This window comes from Garra rufa, chromosome 2 (genome assembly GCF_049309525.1).
Source record: "Garra rufa chromosome 2, GarRuf1.0, whole genome shotgun sequence".
NCBI classification, from domain to species: domain Eukaryota; kingdom Metazoa; phylum Chordata; class Actinopteri; order Cypriniformes; family Cyprinidae; genus Garra; species Garra rufa.
In genome coordinates, this window is record NC_133362.1 from 32,488,338 (window position 1) to 32,509,337 (window position 21,000).

The following is a 21,000-nucleotide window of genomic DNA, read 5'->3' on the forward strand; positions in this document are numbered from 1 at the left end:
AAATAGATAAAGTGCTATAAAATAAACACTTAACAGTATCATGTTTTCTTTCCACTAGTCTGAAAAAAACACTTTATGAAACACCAAAAAGCCCAAAATCTCAAACTTGACAGGTGCATGAAAGAACAGTGTTTTTTTTTTCTGCAGTGTCTCCCCTTAAAATACCAAAATACATATTTAAGCTGAAGTTCTGTTCCAGAATGAAAATTTCCTGATAATGTGCTCACCCCATCTCATCCAAGATGTTAATGTCTGTCTTTCTTCAGTTAAAAAGAAATTAAGGCTTTTGAGTAAAACATTTCAGGATTCTCTCCATATAGTGGATTTCAATGGGGATCAGCAGGTTGAAGGTCTAAATTGCAGTTTCAATGTAGCTTCAAAGAACTCTACATGATCCCAGCCAAGGAATAAGGATCTTATCTAGCAAAACAATTGGTCATTTTTTAAGAAAAATACAAATTTATATACTTATGCACGCACGACATAGGCAGAAGTACTGACCCAGAGTTTACAAAGCGAACATGCAAAGAAAGTCAAACGCCCCTTACAAAAAAGGTAACACAATGATGTCGGATGATTTTGAAGTTGGAGGGGAAACAAAGTTGACGTTTTTTGCAGTACCCCACCATTTTGAACTGAAGTGCACAGACGGAGAACTAACCGCAAGTGACCTTTCCAGGTGATTATGCAATGTGTGAAGACGGGCATGCGCAGAGCTAGTGCAAGATGAGCATTGTGGTTAAAAAGTATATACATTTTATGTTTTTAAAAAAGTGACTGATTGTTTAGCTAAATAAGATCTTTATACCTCGACTGGGATCGTGTAGAGCCCCTTTGAAGCTGCACTGAAACTGGACCTATATGCAGAAAAATCCTGAAATGTTTTCCTTAACCTTAATTTCTTTTCAACTGAAGAAAAAAAGACATTAACATCTTGGATGACATGGGGGTGAGTAAATCATCAGGAAATTTTTATTCTGGAAGTGAACTTCTCCTTTAAAGGAACACTCCACTTTTTTTGGAAGTAGGCTCATTCTCCAATTCCCCCCGAGTTAATAAGTTGAGTTTTACCGTTTTGAAATCCATTCAGCCGTTCTCCTGTTCTGGCGATATCACTTTTAGCATAGCTTAGCATAGATCATTGAATCCTATTAGACCGATAGCATCACGTTCAAAAATGACCAACGAGTTTCCATATTTGTCGTATTTAAAACTTGACTCTTCTGCAGTTATATTGTGTGCTAAGACCGGTGGAAATGCAAAGCTGCGAGTTTCTAGGCTGATAAGATTAGGAACTACACTCCCATTCCGGCGTAATAGTCAAGGAAGTTTGCTGCCGTAATATGGCCAAAGCAGGAGCAGTAATATCACGCAGCACATGTGCAAATGCTAAACTAGCTGGGAACTCATTTCTGATAATACTCCGCCTGCTTCGGCCATATTACGGCAGCAAACTTCCTTGACTATTACGCCGGAATGGGAGTGTAGTTCTTAATCTTATCAGCCTAGAAACTCGCAGATTTGCATTTCCACTGGTCTTAGTACACGATATAACTACAGAAGAGTCAAGTTTTAAATACAACAAATATGGAAACTCGTTGGTCATTTTTGAACGCGATGCTATTGGTCTAATAGGATTCAATGATCTATGCTAAGCTATGCTAAAAGTGATATCGCCAGAACAGGAGAACGGCTGAATGGATTTCAAAATGGTAAAACTCAACTTATTAACTCGGGGGGAGTTGGAGAATGAGCCTATTTCCAAAAAAAGTGGAGTGTTCCTTTAAGATTAAATATAGAGCTAAAAATTTATCTCTCAACATTATTTTCAACACCCAGCCCTACTTGACAGATAAATCAAACCCCTCTGCATTTTTCTGTGATATTGCTTTTTTTAATTACTTGGTCTCTGTTCATATACATAGCTGCTACACCACGTTTTCCTTTTCATCTTGCGTCATGCACATTATGTTTTTTAAGATGGCTTATAAAAAAACTTAGTTTTAAAAACAAAAAAAGCATCTTTTAAAAACAGGCCTCAGGACGCCTGTGTTCTGTTCCATTCAGTCTTGCTATTTAAAAGGAAGAATTCATCCTATGTGAAAGCACCCTAATCCTTTTCAGAATATTGAGTGCTACCACAGACTGAAAGTCACAGTGAACAGTTGTGACCCAGTTTCTGTCTGATGAATCAGACCGCTAGGTACCGCAGAGACCGACTCTCATTCATCACAAAATTAAAAAGGCCCTTTTTTGATATTAGTTTTCACTCTGTAAAATGTTTTGAAGTTGGGGAAAAAAATGTGCAGTTGTTTTCATGATTGATTGTTGCTGTCATTTGTGCGAGAGAGAGAGACTGGGGCTGGTTTTCAGTTTAAAGGTGAATTGATGCCAGTGTGGTTTGAAATCAACATACAAAACCCCTGCTAGGGAAAACAAGTGTTAATTCAATTAGACTTTTGTTTTAAAACCTTATATACATACTAATGTAGTTCTTCCTCTTGTGACAGCTATCCCTGTTCTGATCTGTTTGGAGTAATTGTATTTACTCTACTGCCCTCTGGTGTTGTAATGGAAGAGCAACATCAAAAAAATTTTTTTGGAGAACCAGTTGTTTCTGTTTTCACTAACTCTCAACCTTTTTACTCTTCCCTTTACAGTGAAGAACACATGGAGTGTTTTAGAAACTCGTGGGGCGCTGGTTCAGGGTGGCTATGGGCACAGCAGTGTGTACGATCCTCAAACCCGCTCCATCTACGTTCATGGGGGGTATAAAGCTTTCAGCGCCAATAAGTATGGCCTGGCAGGAGACCTGTACCGCTATGATGTGGACAAGAGAATGTGGTGCGTTGACCAGCATTACACAGTTTAATTTAATACTGACTACTTTTTGACTTTATCATTTTAGGGCTATGCTTAAAATGGACTGCCTGCTTATTTTTCATTTTTTAAATCCAACAAAAAGAAAAGCTTCACTCTTGTAATTAATTGAAATAGTATTATTACCTCATTTATATTGTTTATGTACTGCTTGATTTAGCAAAAGAAATAGAATCAATACCATTCAAGTTTGAAATCTGTAAATCTTTTTAAAGAAATTGTTTATTTCTTTAAAAAGAAACTGACAGTAAAGACATTTACAATGATACAACAGATTTCTATTTAAAGAATTAGTTCACTTTTAGAATAAAAATTTCCTGATAATTAACTCACCCCTATGTCATCCAAGATGTTCATGTCTTTCTTTCTTCAGTCAAAAAGAAATTAAGGTTTTTGAGGAAAACGTAACGATTTTTCTCCATATAGTGGACTTCAATGGGGATCCTTTGGTAAAGGTTCAAATTGCAGTTTCAGTGCATCTTCAAAGGCCTCTACACAACCCCAGCTGAGGAATAAGAGTCTTATCTAGTGAAATAATTGGTCTTTTTTTTTTTTTTTACAATTGGGGTCAAAAGTTTACATCCCCCTTTCACAATTTGCAAAATGTTAATTATTTTACCAAAATTAAAGGGAACGTCCAAATACATGTCATTTTTATTTAGTACTGACCTGAATAAGATATTTCACATAAAAGATGTTTTACATATAGCCCACAAGAAGTTGAATTTACAGAAATGACCTGTTCATAAGTTTACATCCTCTTAAATCTTAATACTGTGTTCTTACCTGACTTATCCTCAGCTGTTTTTTGTTTTTTTGTTTGTTTGTTTGTTTAGTGAAAGTTGTTCATGAGTCCCTTGTTTGTCCCGAACAGTTAAAAATCCTTCAGGTCCCACAAATTCCAGTTTTCCAGCATTTTTGTGTATAAACCCTTTCCAACAATAACTGTATGATTTTGAGATCCACCTTCTCACACTGAGGACAACTGAGGGACACATATGCAATTATTACAGAAGCTTCAAATACTCACTCATGCTCCAGAAGGAAAAACAATGCATTAATAGCCAGGGGTGAAAACTTTTGAACAGAATAAAGATGTGTACATTTTTCTTATTTTGCCTAAATATCTTTTTTTTTTTTTTTCATTTATTACTGCCCTTCAGAAGCTACAGAAGATACGTACATGTTTCCCAGAAGACAAAATAAGTTAAATTTACCCTGATCTTCAAATTTAAAAAGTTTGAAGAAAGAGATAAAATAAACAGGAAACTTTTATTCTGAAAGTGAACTAATCTGTTAAAATAAATGCTGTTCTTTAGAACTTTCTGTTCATCAAAAGAATAGAATTAAAAAAATAGTATCAACGCTTAATCAGCATATTAGAATGATTTCTAAAGGATTATGTGACACTGAAGACTACAGTAATGCCTTCTGAAAATTCAGCTTTGTTATTAATTTCAACTTTGAAACCTTGATGAGGATGAAGTGATTACCTTTCAAAATATTTAAAAAATCATACCCACTCCAAACGTTTGTAAACATTCATTAAGAAACTCACAAATTATGTGCATGCTTTGCGCTGTAAAAATAGTATGTAGTATGCTTCTCTGAACATAGCCTGACTGTTTGTTTGTTTTCTCTGTGGCTCTTGCTAATGATGTCTCTAATGAATGTGTAGGTTGATTCTGAGGGACAGTGGGTTTTTCCGTTACCTCCACACTGCAGTGGTTGTTGGCGGAAGCATGTTGGTGTTTGGAGGGAACACGCACAATGACACCTCAATGAGCCACGGGGCCAAGTGCTTCTCCTCAGACTTCATAGCATACAGCATAGGTGAGTACCAAACACATCTTTGTCACCTGAATGTACAAACCACAACTGTTGTGTCCTTCTGTATATGACTGGGCAGCTTAACAATATGTACAATAATGTGACTTATCCAATCAGAATTACGAGTTGGTTTTATGCTCAAGTCTTATTTTTTGAAGATAATGTGATAATTTCGTATGTGATTTGTAAATTTAATCAACTGAATTATCCAAACCATTTATTTCAGAAAAAAAAAAACTGTGTTGTATGATTATGTGCTTTATGATTTCTTCTAAAGTTTTGTCATTCCCTTACTTTTTAGAACTTTTTTGCATTTTAAGCCATTCACTAACTGCATCCTCTCACGTATGGCATGATGTGTGTATATATATATAATGCCTCTGTCTTTCACAATATTGAACAGCAGAAGAGACGCTCACACAGAAAGCGTAATTGGATTTCTGTGCGTGTAGCAGCAAGCCATTAGAGACCGAAATACACTCATCAGGGGGGCTTCTTGCAGAAGGATGCGTGATCTTGAAGCCATTATTTTATGAGTGACACATTTGAGTTTTGTAATCTCCAGGGATCGGAGACATGCCTGTCTGGTGGTATTATCTCGCTTTTCATTTAGATAATGAGGGATGCTATGATGTCAGAATAGACGCACTGCAGGCACTCGAATACGGCGGCTCTTGAATGTGAGAACATGATGCGTGGGTTGAAATTTAGAGCATCTTTGTGGAGTTTGTAGTGCTTGTATAATACACAGGAAGCTTCAAACATATCAGAAGTGTCTGCGTTTGCTTATTCATCATTAGATATCCCTCCACTTGAAAATCTCTTTCTCTTGTTCTTCCCTTGCCAACTTCTCTTTGGAAATTCAGGCTGGTGCTGTGGTAATCTGTAATTAAGTAGAGGCCTGTCTCGGCCCTGAGGGTAATTGCTCTGTCCTTATAAGCTGAACTCAATTACACTGGCCCACACCAGGATGCTGAATTCGATTTGTCAGAAAGTTTGCCAGCAGGGGGCAGTGACTTGTCACACATACTGCTCTAATAGCAGTCATTTCTCTTCATGCTTCTCTTACTCCTGTTAGATTAGCCACTAACTCCTTCTGTTTAACGTCTAGGAAAGAGATGATTTGATATTAAGGGTCAGCTCAGAAACGGCCCATCTTACAAACCATGGCGAGAAAGAGGCAGGGAACTGAGGACATTCGGTTTTTATCCCAGATTGCGTGGTGTTAAAATGTTATTTAGTTTTAGAGTACAAGTAAAGGTGCCTTATAGCCCCTGCGCATCTGCACAGGTCATCAATTTATGTGAAGGTTGGACTTATGAATATTAATTGGGCAATGTGAGTGAGCATCCATTTGTCTTTAGTTAATTAATATTCATGAGCTCTGTCTTCTCTATAGTGATGTCTCTACAACGAATTCCGGCAGCACTGGCTGAAACAAACTTTGTCTGCTATTTTCTCTCTTTTTTAGCTTGTGATGAGTGGACTGTACTGCCAAATCCAGATCTTCACCATGATGTCAACCGTTTTGGCCACTCCGCTGTGTATCACAATGGGTAATCTCAATGATTCTTATGTGTATGTAGGACTGGGTGATAAATCAGTAATGATAATTATTGCGATAGAATTTTATAAGCGTTCGTTATAAGGTTTATGTGCCAAAGGCGGAACGCCGGAAAAAGGTTTATCCGCCCGGCTCAAAGTTCAAACAGCAGCGCTGATGATTCTTGGGGTGATTTCTCCAGGTGAAACAGTGCTGACAAACTGGGGAAACACTTTTTTGATTAAGCTATAATTTTTCATACCAATACCTGGAAACTATTTTACATTTTTATCATGGTATTGAGATGCTATATTTGTAGTTTTTAACTGTGGTTATCATGATCTAAATGTATGATACTAAAAACAAAAACTCAAACAGTCAGAATAATTAAATTCCACCATATAAAATTCAGGTTGCTACTATTTTTACGGATATCACTTGATTTGATAATGAACATGCATTTATATCTGCATCCTAACTCAAGCTACTATCAAATGTGTATTTATAAGAGGCAAAAAAGTAATATTTTCATTAATATTAGTAGGCAACACAAACCTGTTGTTTTTGATCTTGATTTTTTTCTATTTAGATATTTATTTGCTTAAGGAAAATGACTGCTGAAGTGTTAAGAATTCAACGTTTTTGTCTTGTTCTTATCATAAAAGAGTAATTTTAAAGCACGATTAACTGCCTGGTTTCTACAACTTTCACTTCAGAGCAAAAATCTGCCTTTAAATTTAAAATAAATAAAAATTTTGCATTTATTGTGATAATATCAATATCAGCAGATATCACTCAGTCCTATGTGCTCGGTATACTAACATATCCAGTCTCAAACATAATGTACACTATTTTAAAGATATAGTTAAGATTGTATACACTACCATTCAGAAGGTTAGGATTAGTAATATTTTATTTTATTAATTAATTTTTTTTTTTTTTTAAGAAATTAATACGTTTAGTCAGAAAGGAAGTGACAGTGAAGACATGTATAATGTTACAAAAGATTTCTATTTCGAATAAATGCAGTTCTTTTGGACTTTCTATTAATTTAAGAATTTAAAAAATAATTTATATTGGTTGAATTACATTTATTTACATTAACATCACAGGAATAGATTACAGTTTTAAATCTTCAAATATAAGTTATTTTAAATTGTAATAATATTTTACTGTATTTTTGATCCAAAAAATGCAGTGAGCATAAGAGATTTTTTTTTTTTCAAAAACAAAAAAATCTCGCTCCAAACTTTTTAACGGTAGTGTGCCTTTAAACTCTACTGACATTTGTGACGTGTTGTTGAACACCACAGAAAATAAATTTGACACATCGCTCAATTTCTAAAACCACAGAAAAATGTTTACAATACTGCACTTTAATGAAACTGTGTGGCATAAATATACATTAAAGGGATAGTTCACCCAAAAATGAAAATTCTGCCATTAATTACTCACCCACAAGACCTTTGTTCATCTTCAGAACACAAATTAAGATATTGTTAATGAAAATATCTTAATCTGACCCTGCATAGATAGCAACACAGCTACCACGTTCAAGGCTCAGAAAGGTAGTAAGGACATTGTTAAAATAGTCCATGTAACATCAGTGGTTCAACCGTAATGTTATGAAGCTACGAAAATGCGTTTTGTCCGTAAAGAAAACTAAAATGACTTTTTTCAACAATTAAAACAAAAATTATGGTCTAATAAAATTAAAATCACCATTACATAGACTATTTTAATAATGTCTTTACTATCTTTCTGTGCCTTGAACATGGTAGTTGTGTTGCTGTTTATAGAGGGTCAGAAAGCTCTTGGATTTTACCAAAAATATCTTAATTTGTGTTCTGAAGATGAGCAAAGGTCTTACGGGTTTGGAAAAACATAAGGGTGAGTAATTAATGATAGAATTTTCATTTTTGAGTGAACTATCCCTTTAACATTGTAAAAGCTATACACTTTCTGATTGAATTAGTATGGGACAAGTGTGATAGAATCACCATGTTTCATGCAAAAACACCAGGAAGGAACATATCCAGGTTGCATTTAGATATTGCATAACCAAAAGTTCATCTACCTAGAAACCAAAATTATTTACAGCTCAAAAGCTAACCATCTGACACTGAATAATTTATGTAGATGATTTAACAAAATTAAGAGCATCATGTTTTTACTTTTAAACACTGGTAAACTTTCCATACAAACTGTAAACAGGCTGTTTGTTTTGTTACAGAGTTAAAATGATTTCCTCAGATAATTGACAGCATGTGACTAATGCTTAAGTTGTATTGAGTCCTGAATGTTTCTTTTAAAAAGTGTCTCTATTTCTGTGATGTTTAAATGGTGTCGCAGTAAATATGAAGTCTATATTTAAATCTGCCTGTAATCTCCTTCCATACGGATTAGCCAAATGAAGTCATAAAGCAGAATCATTATCCATAAATAACACGTCTCATTATTAGTGCTTCAAATTGCCAGCCTAACAAACCGCACTTATCCGCACACTCTCACTTTCTGGTATATTTTCTCCTGTGAGGTTTTGATGTGGGCTCGCTGTGATCTGTATTCTTACCCATAATCCCAAGCGTCTTTGTCAGCGCTGATATGACCAGGGAGTGACCCCTCTGTGGGGAGCTGTGGTACAACACTGCTTTTGCTGTTTGACTTGTCAGTCTCATGCGCTTTATTCATCACTCCTCCCAACTTCTTTTTCATGTTCTTCATTCACACTGCCCTCTTCCTCTTCACCCTCCATACCTCTTCCCTCCCATCTCAGGCCGTCCTCTCTCATTCCTTCAGAGATGCTTGAGGTTAATCTCTGTCTCTTTTTGTGCGTGTGTGTCAGGGTGATGTACGTGTATGGAGGTTTTAACAGCCTGATGCTTAGCGACGTGCTGAGGTTCACCCCTGTGAGCTGCGCTGCGTTCTCTGAGCATCTGGAGTGTGTGACGGCTGTGCCCGGCGTGAAGTGTCTGTGGAACTCTACTACCTCCACCTGTATGTCCTGGGACGCAGCGGCACTCTATGACACAGAGGGCTTGAGAAACACCTGCAGTCCCAGAGGATGTAAGTGACTGGAACAAAGAGGACGTCTGCTTCTTAAAGGAACACTCCACTTTTTTTTGGAAATAGGCTCATTCTCCAACTCCCCCGAGTTAATAAGTTGAGTTTTACCGTTTTGAAATCCATTCAGCCATTCTCCTGTTCTGGCGATATCACTTTTAGCATAGCTTAGCATAGATCATTGAATCCTATTAGACCAATAGCATCACGTTCAAAAATGACCAACGAGTTTCGATATTTGTCCTATTTAAAACTTGACTCTTCTGCAGGTATATCGTGTACTAACACCGGTGGAAATGCAAAGCTGCGAGTTTCTAGGCTGATAAGATTAGGAACTACACTCCCATTCTGGCGTAATAGTCAAGGAAGTTTGCTGCTGTAATATGGCCGAAGCAGGAGCAGTAATACCACGCAGCACATGTGCAAATGCTAAACTAGCTGGGAACTCATTTCTGATAATACTCCGCCTGCTTCGGCCATATTACGGCAGCAAACTTCCTTGACTATTACACCGGAATGGGAGTGTAGTTCTTAATCTTATCAGCCTAGAAACTCACAGCTTTGCATTTCCACCGGTCTTAGTACACGATATAACTACAGAAGAGTCAAGTTTTAAATACAACAAATATGGAAACTCGTTGGTCATTTTTGAACACGATGCTATTGGTCTAATAGGATTCAATGATCTATGCTAAGCTATGCTAAAAGTGATATCGCCAGAACAGGAGAACGGCTGAATGTATTTCAAAACGGTAAAAATCAACTTATTAACTCGGGGGGAGTTGGAGAATGAGCCTATTTCCAAAAAAAGTGGAGTGTTCCTTTAAGTCTCTTTAGAACTATTCAGACAGGATTAGATTTTAAAACAGTTTTTAAATAACAAATTTTATCTTAGGATGTGTGTCATTTTTAGGTCTGGATTTTACCTGAATTATGCAAGATCCTTAACGTTTTGATCTAATGGCTTGCACTTAGATGCAAAAACATTTTATTTACACTACTGTTCAGATTTTGAGATTAGTAAAATATTTATTTTATTTTTAATATTTATTTTTAGATTTTAAAAAATTTAAGCAAGGGCACATGAGTTAAAGACATGTACATTTGAGGTCAAAAGTTTACATCCTCCTTTCAGAATCGGCAAAATATTATTTTACCAAAACAATAGGGATCATACAAAATTCATGTTATTTTTTATTTAGTACTGATCTGAATAAGATATTTCACATAAAATATGTTTACCTAAAGTCCACAAGAGAAGATAATAGTTGAATTTATAAAAATGACCCTGTTCAAAAGTTTACTTTCTTTCTTAATACTTTGTCCTGAACAGTTAAACTGCCTGATGTTCTTTAGAAAAATCCTTCAGGTCCCACAATTTTAGTTTTTTCAGCATTTTTGTGGATTTGAACCCTTTCCAAAAATGACTGTATGATTATGAGATCCATCTTTTCACACTGAGGGCAACTGAGGGACTCATATTTAACTATTACAGAAGGTTCAAACGCTCACTGGTGCTTCAGAAGGAAAAATCATGCATTAAGAGCCAGGGGTGAAAACTTTTGAACAGAATGGAGATGATTAAAAAAAAATGTATTATGCCTAAAAAACATATTAAAAACATATCAGAGGCTACAAAAGATAGTTAAAATAATGTTTCCCAGAAGACAAAATAAGTTACATTTACCTTGATGTTTGAATTAAAAAGGTTTTAACCCCCTGGCTCTTAATGCATGGTTTTCCTTCTGGAGCATCAGTGAGCGTTTGAACCTTCTGTAATAGTTGCATATGAGTCCCTCAGTTGTCCTCAGTGTGAAAAGATGAATCTCAGAATCATACAGTCATTGTTGGAAAGTTTGACCTCAACTGTATAATGAATATTGAAATTTCTATTCACCAAAGAATCACTGTTTCCACAAAAATACCAGGCAGTACTAATATGTTCAGCACTGATAATAAAAAATGTTTCTTGAGCACAAAATCAGCATATTAGAAAGATTTCTGAAGGGTCATGTGACACTGAAGACTGGAGTAATTGCTGCTGAAAATGCAGCTTTGTCATCAGCAATAAATTAGAAAACTGATTGTTTTGTAATATATCATGTTCCTTTTTTAATATTACTGTATTTTGATCAAGTAGTGCTATGCAGTTAGTCTTATGCTGTGAAAACCCTTTGTAGTTATAAATTTATCACTAAAGATTATGGATCATCACGGGAGTTTTCTTAGCCATATTGCAACAGGCTGCTGGCTCTCCTTATTGATTTTAAATTTTTTTATGCCTTATGGGATACCAGCAGGCAGTATTTATACCACCAAGTGTTATTTTATCCCGGAGATTGGTAAAACGGCCTAAATCCATGATGCTGTACCAGGCAGTAAGAAGATTTGCACTCAAGGAGAATGTTAGCTTTAGTTATTTGGCAAAAGAAGTGTTGTGCAAATACAGTATCTACAAACACAAGCCTTTTTAACCGTACAGGATTAGATTTCTTTAAAAATGTCAAGAGTTAGACCAGAAAGGATGGGTATTTTTATTTATTTTTTTACTGAAATTGTAATTCTTTATTTAATGGATTAGTTCACTCCAGAATTAAAAGTTCATGATAATTTACTCGTCCCCATTTCATCCAAGATGTTCATGTCTTTGTTTCTTCATTCGAAAAGAAATCAATGTTTTTAGGAAAACATTCCAGGATTTTTCTCCATATAGTGGACTTCAATGGTGATTAGCAGTTGAAGGTTAACCCGTTGGCTCCCATTGAAGTTCACTACAAGGAGAAAAATCCTGGAATGTTTTTTTCTTTTCGACTGAAGAAAGAAAGACATGAACATCTTGGATGACATGGGGATGAGTGAATAATTGAACTAATTCTTTATTTCTAATCCAAATCTAAAGTGTACTTCTGCAAAGCAAAAGAAATAGGAAGAACTAGTCTTGTCTGAATAGATGTTAATCTTAACGATCTGTCAGCTGCAGTTGCTTACAACAGATTTTATCTGTATGTTTAACTTTTGTTCCAGAGTATGGCGTCGCTGAATCCACAGTTACCGCCACGGGCATTGTATGCAGTAATTTATGTGTGTGCTTTCCAGATGCAGATGGTGAAAAGTGTGACCAATATTCAGACTGCTACAGCTGTACAGCAAACACTAACAGCTGCCAGTGGTGCGCTGCGGTCTGTGTGTCTGGTCATAGTAACTGCACCAGTTCCCCGGTAAGACTTAACATTTAATATGCCGTGACTTACATAAAAGTGTGGAAGAACACATTTCAGTTTATGAATTTGTAATACTGGGACTATGCACTGACGTGTCGAATCTGTCTACCTCACTGCAGGGTGGGATAATGGAGTATGAGGCGTGTCCAAAGGATAACCCATCCTTTGTGTGCAGCAAGAAGACCAGCTGTAAAAGTTGTGCCACAGATCAGAACTGCCAGTGGGAGACGAGAAATCAAGAGTGCACTACTCTCCCTGGTAATGAGCACAATCAATGTTTAACAGGTCGTTTGACCTTTAAATCATATTGGAAGATCTTTGAAGTTTAAGAGCAAAGTCATGTGTAAATAATGTCTTAGTCATAGTCCGTTGCTAAAACAATGGTAGAACAAGCGTGAATAAAAAAAAAAAAAAGTGTAGAATAAAATATTTAAAAATAAAATATTACTGGGATAATATCACTGTTAATAATGTTGTATTAATATATGTGACCCTTGACCACAAAACCAAAGATATATGAAGATATTTGAAAAAATAAGATATTTGAAAAATATGAAGATATTTTCCATGTAGATATTTTGTAAATTTCCTGCAGTAAATATCAAAACTTATTTATTTGATTAGTAATATACATTGCTAAGAACTTAATTTGGTTGAAAAAGGTAATTTTCCAAATATTGTCCTATCCTAACAAACCATACATCAATGGAAAGCTTATTTATTCAGATTTCTTATTAGATTAATAATAATAATAATATTAATAAATAATAATAACAACAACAATGTCACTTTTATTATTATTACATTTTTTAAAGGCCTCTTTTTTATCATTATATTATATTTATTATTATATTATATTATATTATATTATATTATTTAAAAATCCATTATTGTATGGTATTGTATTGTATTATATTGTATTATGGTACTGCAAAAACAATATATTATTTATTTATTTATTTATTATTATTATTAGTTATTTCAATGGCCCTTTTTATTTAATTATTTATTATTAATTATTTTTATTAAAGGTCACCATAAAAAAACAATATCATCACTTTTATTATTTACCTTATTTTAAAAGTCATCATTAGAAGTATATTATATTATTATCATTATTATTGTTATATGTTATTATAATTCTAATATGTTTTATATTGTATTTTAAATGTTATATAATTTTCTGTTTAAAAAAATAATATATTATATTATATTATAGCATAAACAGTAGCAGAACAACAAAGTATTATATATGTATAGTGGGATAATATAACATTTATTATTATTATTATTATTATTATTATGTTATGATTCTGTTGTTATATTTTATATTGTATTTTAAATTTTATTTAATTTTCTATTTTAAAAATTCATTATATTATATTATATTGCAAAACAATAGCAGAGCAACATATAATGTAGAATAAAATATATTATTGGGACAGTATGGTGGGATAATATCACTATTAATAATAATAATAATTATTATTATTATTATTTATTATTTTGTTAATTTAAAACCTTATGTCCAGCATGGTAATAATGATACTATCACCCCCCTCATTAAAACTTGATATCACAATTGCCATGTTTCTCAGATGTTAATCTGAAGGCCTAATGATTTCCCCATGTTTGTGTTTTAGGCAATATCTGTGGGGAGAGTTGGCACCTGGTGGGGAACTCGTGTCTAAAGCTGATCACAGCCAAGGACTCGTATGACAATGCTAAACTGGCGTGTCGCAGTCACCAGGCGGTGCTGGCATCCCTCACCACACAGAAGAAAGTCCAGTTCGTCCTCAAAGAGATGCATAACAGATCATTGCAAGTGAGTCTGCGGCACACTTTCACAGTCTTTGTTCTTTATGACGTGTAGTTTCTTCACGGCCTTGTCACCTGGGGGTTGTAAGGCACTAGTCTGTGTAAAGCTCTTCTTACATTAAACTGAATTGAAAATGAATTGTCTTGTGTGCTGCAGTCAAAGGCAGTCATCACTCCGTGGGTGGGTCTGAGGAAGATCAATGTCTCGTACTGGTGCTGGGAGGACATGTCCCCCTTCACCAACTCCACTCTGCAGTGGTTGCCGGGCGAGCCCAGCGACGCTGGTTTTTGCGGGTACCTGGCTGAGCCTACTTTTAACGGACTAAAGGCAGCAACCTGCGTCAACTCTGTGAATGGGAGTCTGTGTGAACGACCAAGTGAGAAAGATGCACATACACACAACATTAACTAGTGCTCGCTTGCCTTATTAAAAGTGTGGAACTTTTCTGTTTTTGAAAATAGATTAGATTATTGCATAAAATCCTGTTTTAAATAATATTTTATTGTTAGTAATTTATATTATTTCCTGTTTTAAACAAATCAAATAATATAATATAATGCAAAATAATATAATACATTAATTGTATTATATTGTCTTATATATAAGATAGGGCTGTCAAAATTAACGCGTTAATAGCGCGTTAACGCAAATTCATTTTAACGGCACTAATTTTATTAACGCGCGATTAACGCAGCGCGCATTTTCTGTTTGACCCACTACGTAGCCCATAGTTAAAGAAATGGATGCACAGTGTTGCCAACCTAGCGAAAAGTGTCTAGCAACAATACATAAACACATAATTGGACAAACCTAATATAGTCTCTCCGGTTTTACTGAACGAGCGCGAGGTCTCCCAATGCGTGCGCACCTCCCTCTCTTTATATCTGCGTCTGCTCTGTTCAGCGAGCGGCAGAGGAGCAGCGCTTTCAGTTAAAACAGATGTTATGTTCATTCCAGTGCTTGAAGTGGGCCAGTACGCAGGCACTTCTGTATTTAATCATTTTGCGTACTTGCACTTTTTCATGCGTACTGGCACTTCTGGCATATTTAATGAATGCAAGCGGAGTCGGTGTACGTTAGGATTGGTGCTGTGGAGTTGATGCGTAAAGCCACATACGAGTATGCACGCGAAAACGGCGTATTATATGCACGTCACACACATGCATATCATATGCACGCCAAAGTTAATTTCAGCTTATAAATAGCACGCCAAATAGAAACAGAAAGTCGTGCTAGTGCGCATTTTCATGAGACCAGGCTCTCCAATCAGTACATTATAACTAAAACAATACATTAAAAAAAAGAAGCAGGTTTTTGGGATCACATAACTTTAAATGAGTAAACTCCTAAAAAGTCAAAGGATCCTGAAGGAATTCAGACAGGAAGTTAAAAACAATGATAATAATGCAGGGAGTGACTTATGTCCAGATGCCGGTAAATGATTCTTTTCAGTGATTGAATCATGATCATAATTCAGGATTTTTTTTTTTCAGTTATTATTTCATATTACTTTGGTTGTCTGATAACAAAAATACTTAATCAAAACAATGGAAACAATTTTGTTGAGAACTTGGCTGCATCAGATTACAGTATGTGGGCACCGAGAGGCAAAGAAATGTAATAATAAATGTAGATTTTGCTTGTTCAGAAGAAGTGAGCTGCCCTGTCTGGCAAATAATATAAACAAGCTTGTGGAAGTAAATTGCTCAGTGCAAAGAAAGAGAAGTAATGGGAACCTGGTGTTTCTATGTTCTTTTTTTCATGTGTTTAATAGACATGAACAAGTTATTTGAAAAACATCTATGACATTTGAAACAAGTTAGTCTTCATGTCGAGTATGGTTTCACCGATAATAAACACATATTTGCTTAAAGCATCCATATTTGTCCATGCCAATGTTGATTAGAGTATTAAAAACTTTAAAAAATATTAATTTAAGGTATAAATTGTTGTATAAATTCCTGTTTTAAAACATACAAGTTTTTACTTTTTTTTTGTTTAATATATTTTTCCTTTTTTAAATTATTTTATTATGGTTTTGATATTTAATATTTTTTTAAACTGGAAATTGTGCAAAATAATAATAATATAAAATATAATAACAGGTTTTTTAATAACTGATACCAGTAGGCTATATTTAATAAAACAAAAAGTCATTTTAAAAAAAGAAAATATATAGAATAAAATCTAATATATTATATCATTTCCTTTTTTATAAATATATTATATTAAATTATATTTTGCCACTTTGCTTATCAGTTATTTAAAAACCTGTTACTATTATATTATATAATGTATTTCATTATAATTGTATATTTTTGATATTTCAAGATTATATTATATTGGTGTCACTCCTTTAAAAAGCTGTTATTGCTGATTTCCTTCTTTAAAAAAAATCAGTTAAACCATATTTTCTGTTGATATGAGAATCTTTAAAGGATGTCTTTTATTAAATTTTCTCTTTCTTGTGCCTTTTTTCCTCTCTCTCTCTCTCTCTCTCTCTCTCTCTCTCGGACTCTCTCTGTTCCTGCAGCGAACCACAGTGTGAAGCAGTGTCGGACACCCTGTGCTCTGCGTTCTTCCTGTAGTGAGTGCACCAGCGGGAGCTCTGAGTGCATGTGGTGCAGTAACATGAGGCAGTGCGTGGACTCTAATGCTTATGTGGCGTCCTTCCCCTACGGCCAGTGCATGGAGTGGTACACCATGAACAGCTGCCCACGTACGTCTGCCTCTCATTTAGCGGATTCATGCCTGGCAGCCTGTGTCTGGTTTTCTCTTTGTAAATCGAAGATTGAACATTAGCACTTCTGTTTCATGACTCGAAATGGACTTAGCAATCATAAAATCAATTCAGATTAATATGCCAGTAATAACTTTACTGTCTAGGGTTCAGTTTGAGGTGATTGCACTGCATGACCTCTTAGATAAATGATGTGTGTTTCTATTGTAGCGGAGAATTGTTCTGGCTACAAAACCTGTGGTCACTGTTTGGAGCAGCCTGGCTGTGGGTGGTGCACTGATCCCAGCAATACAGGACGGGGCCAGTGTATAGAGGGCTCTTACCGCGGTCCAATCCAAACACTATTCCACGCCCCTTCTTCTTCAGGCCCCTCCCTCGTTCCTGCCCCTCAGCCAATGCTGAACGTGAGCTTGTGCCCACTTGAAGGCAACTACAACTGGTCCTTCATCCAGTGCCCAGGTAAATCATGTGTGACTGGTTGAGTTTATGAAAGTATGAATGAATAAACTGGATTGTATATCAAAATATGTATTTGACACTAATATACTTAAAGCGTGTATAATTTTGGGATGTGTCCGAATAGTGAATCCGTGTTCGAAAAGGCACAGAAAACTGAGCCACTGAAGGGACATGATTAGCTGCTTGCTAGTGGTAGCCTGTTACATTACAGTACATAAAATGAAATTTACCACATTAACAGAGTAAGGAGAGATGACTGATAGGACAATGGCGAATGATTTGCAAATCCTAAGCACCAACATCTAATGTTGTAAAATGTGTGGTAAGTATTGCCGCTCCGTAGTATACACAGTATGTGTGATTGTGAATCACGAAAGTAAAAAGTGAGCATGTATTCAAATTCCAATGGCTTGCAAATTAATAGCAGCTCTCTGATGCCTGCGGTTTACATACAGTATAATCACCCAACAATATAATTGCAAGAGAAAGCACTGAAATATATTTATTTCCTTTGGGGTTCCATAGTACACGTCATGTCCTTTCCGAATACGGTATTCAGATTCGGGCACATCCCTAATTGTGAATGTCATAACAGTTTTATTTTGCTTTTTATTGGCTAATAATCAATTTATTTAAAAAAAATTCTGAAAAAATACATCAGTGTTTCCACAGAAATATTATACATCACAACTGTTTTCAACATTGATAATAAAAAGAAAATCAGCCATTTTAGAATAATTTCTAAAGAAACATGTGACATTGTAGAGTGGAGTAATGCCATTACAAGAATAAAATACATTTTTAAATATATTAAAATAGCAATAATTTATTTTAAATTATAATAATATTTCACAATATTACTTTTTTTTTTTTTACTATATTTTTGATAGAGCTACTTTCAAAAACTAAAAAAAACTAAAAAAAACTACTTACATACACCTTGCAGAATCTGCAAAATTAATTATTTGACCAAAATAAGAGGGATCATACAAAGTGCATGTTATTTTTTATTTAGTACTGCCTTGAATAAGATACTTCACATTAAATAAGTTACATATAGTCCACAAAAGAAAATAATAGTTAAATTTATAAAAATTACCCCATTCAAAAGTTTACATACACTTGATTCTTAATACTGTTGTTACCTGAATGATCCACAGCTGTGTTTTTTTTGTTTAGTGATAGTTGTTCATGAGTCCCTTGTTTGTCCTGAACAGTTAAACTGCCTGCTGTTCTTCAGAAGAGTCGCTCACTGATGCTCTAGAAGGTAAAATGATGTAATAAAAGCCAGCGGAGTAAACTTTTGAACAGAATGAATATTTTACATTTTTCTTATTTTGCATATATAATATATAGATTTTTTTTTTTTTTATTACTATATTTAGTTAGTTAGTACTGTCCTTCAGAAGCTATGGAAGATACTTACAGAATTCTTCCCAGAAAACAAAATTAGTTCAATTTACCCTGATCTTCCAATTATTGCTCTTAATCCATCATGTTTCATTCTGGAGCATCAGTGAGTGTTTGAACCTGCTGTTGGAAAGGGTTCAATTACACAAAATGCTGAAAAAACTAAGAATTTTTAGGACCTGAAGAATTGTTCTGAAGAACAGCAATCAGTTTAACTGTTCAGGACAAACAAAGGACTCATAAACAACTATCACTAAACAAAAGAAAAACCAGCTGTCCATTATTCAAGTAACAACACAGTATTAGGAATCAAGTGTATGTGAACTTTTGAACAAGGTCTTTCTTTAAAAATTCAACTCTTATTTTCCCTTGTGGATGTAAATTTCATTTCTACGTATGTGAATTAACTGTTGTAGGCTGTTGACCATTTTCTCCACGCTTGAGCAGCTGTCGCGACAACATCTCGTAGGCAATGCAGGTGTTTTGTAGTTGGATATAAAAGTGAACATAAGAGTCTTAATTTTCTCCCAAAATCAGAGGCGCTGAGGATGCAGTGGATTAGTTTTGTTTTTGATGGTAACGTGCCACAGAGTACACAGAAAACAGAAGAGAAGTAGCTCATTAGCATTAAAAGAGACATGCACCAAAATGGCTTGCTTTGAACAGAGCTCTTTTTGATAGGCTAAAAAGAGTGTTGTTTTACCTGAACGTTGAGGAATTTTAACCAAAGTATGTTGCAGACTTTTCATGAAGACCCTGAAGAATCATACCAACTTGTGGAAAATGGGCATCTGATATTTAAAGATATATTGTTCTGGCTCTGTTTGTAGCAATTTCTTTTTCTCAGTTTGACTTTGGTAGTGTTTCAGTTTGTACTTTAAATTGTTCTGTTTTTTCTCTCTCATACAGCGTGCCAGTGTAACGGACACAGCTCTTGTGTCAATGAGAGCGTGTGTGAGAGATGCGAGGACCTCACCACAGGCAAACAGTGCGAGAGCTGCGTCTCTGGTTACTATGGCGATCCCACAAACGGGGGCAGCTGTCAGCGTAAGTCTAAACAAAAGCCCTTGCCAAAATACAGTTGACTTTTGATTGCAGTTTGATGGGGTCTTAACTGTATGCGTGTGTGTTGGTCATTTGCAGCTTGTAAGTGCAACGGCCATGCCAGCATGTGTAACTCTAACAATGGCAAATGTTTCTGTACCACCAAGGGCATCAAAGGAGACCGCTGCCATTTGTAAGTGCGCACACACACACACTCAATCTGCCTCGGTCTCAGGAGGTTTTCTCCACTCTGCCATTAGAAGTAATTTGTCAAATGTACAGCGAATAGCTTATCGTTATCTTGTCTATATCAAACTCTGTTCTTTATAATTCTACTCATTTTCACTCTCGGCTTTTGTTTCGTTCTGTCCCTCAGGTGTGAGGTAGAGAACCGTTACCAGGGCAACCCTCTGAAGGGAACGTGTTATTGTGAGTATGTCAGTGCGCCGGCTGATGGCTGTTCATATTGTGGCTATTTGAGTCATTTAGTCATTTTCAGAACTACTCATTTTGTCATTACCTGGATAAATCAGACAGAAACCACAAACCTGCGTGTGTGTCAGTCAATCTGGGAAAATATCCAGATTTTAACGTTTTGGAGTAATACTTTTTCAATATTATCTCTTATGCTTTTTCTCTTTCTCAAACACACACCTATGTCTTTATCTTTGACACACAGACACTCTGCTGATAGATTACCAGTTTACCTTCAGTTTGTCCCAGGAGGACGACCGCTACTACACTGCCATCAACTTTGTGGCAACTCCAGATGAGGTGCGTTATGCTGAAAAGTACTTTTTTTTACAAACAATACTTTTTTTTTGTACAGTCATGGTCAACTGGCCGTCAATAAACCTAAAAGGCTGATATTTTATCTTGATTTGCGAACAGAACAAACCTCATGATCAAACGACAAACTAATTTGATTGACATGCAGTTAGACGTCTAATGTAAATGTTATCAATAAAGTTATTTTTTTTTATCAATAAAT

General features: G+C 35.3%; 1 protein-coding gene across 1 annotated transcript in view; it reads left to right on the forward strand.

Moving 5' to 3' along the window:
- The window catches only part of atrn (attractin), a 93,838-nt gene that overhangs the window by 25,513 nt on the left and 47,325 nt on the right, over window positions 1-21,000 (forward strand). Inside the window, exons 9-22 of the mRNA XM_073834125.1 lie at window positions 2,661-2,844; window positions 4,559-4,713; window positions 6,182-6,266; window positions 9,099-9,319; window positions 12,413-12,534; window positions 12,657-12,795; window positions 14,181-14,362; window positions 14,513-14,732; window positions 16,890-17,075; window positions 17,307-17,555; window positions 19,875-20,012; window positions 20,109-20,202; window positions 20,386-20,438; window positions 20,689-20,783. Of these exons, the coding sequence (XP_073690226.1) occupies window positions 2,661-2,844; window positions 4,559-4,713; window positions 6,182-6,266; window positions 9,099-9,319; window positions 12,413-12,534; window positions 12,657-12,795; window positions 14,181-14,362; window positions 14,513-14,732; window positions 16,890-17,075; window positions 17,307-17,555; window positions 19,875-20,012; window positions 20,109-20,202; window positions 20,386-20,438; window positions 20,689-20,783 (2,123 nt within the window). The remainder of the gene's footprint in view (window positions 1-2,660; window positions 2,845-4,558; window positions 4,714-6,181; window positions 6,267-9,098; window positions 9,320-12,412; window positions 12,535-12,656; window positions 12,796-14,180; window positions 14,363-14,512; window positions 14,733-16,889; window positions 17,076-17,306; window positions 17,556-19,874; window positions 20,013-20,108; window positions 20,203-20,385; window positions 20,439-20,688; window positions 20,784-21,000) is intronic.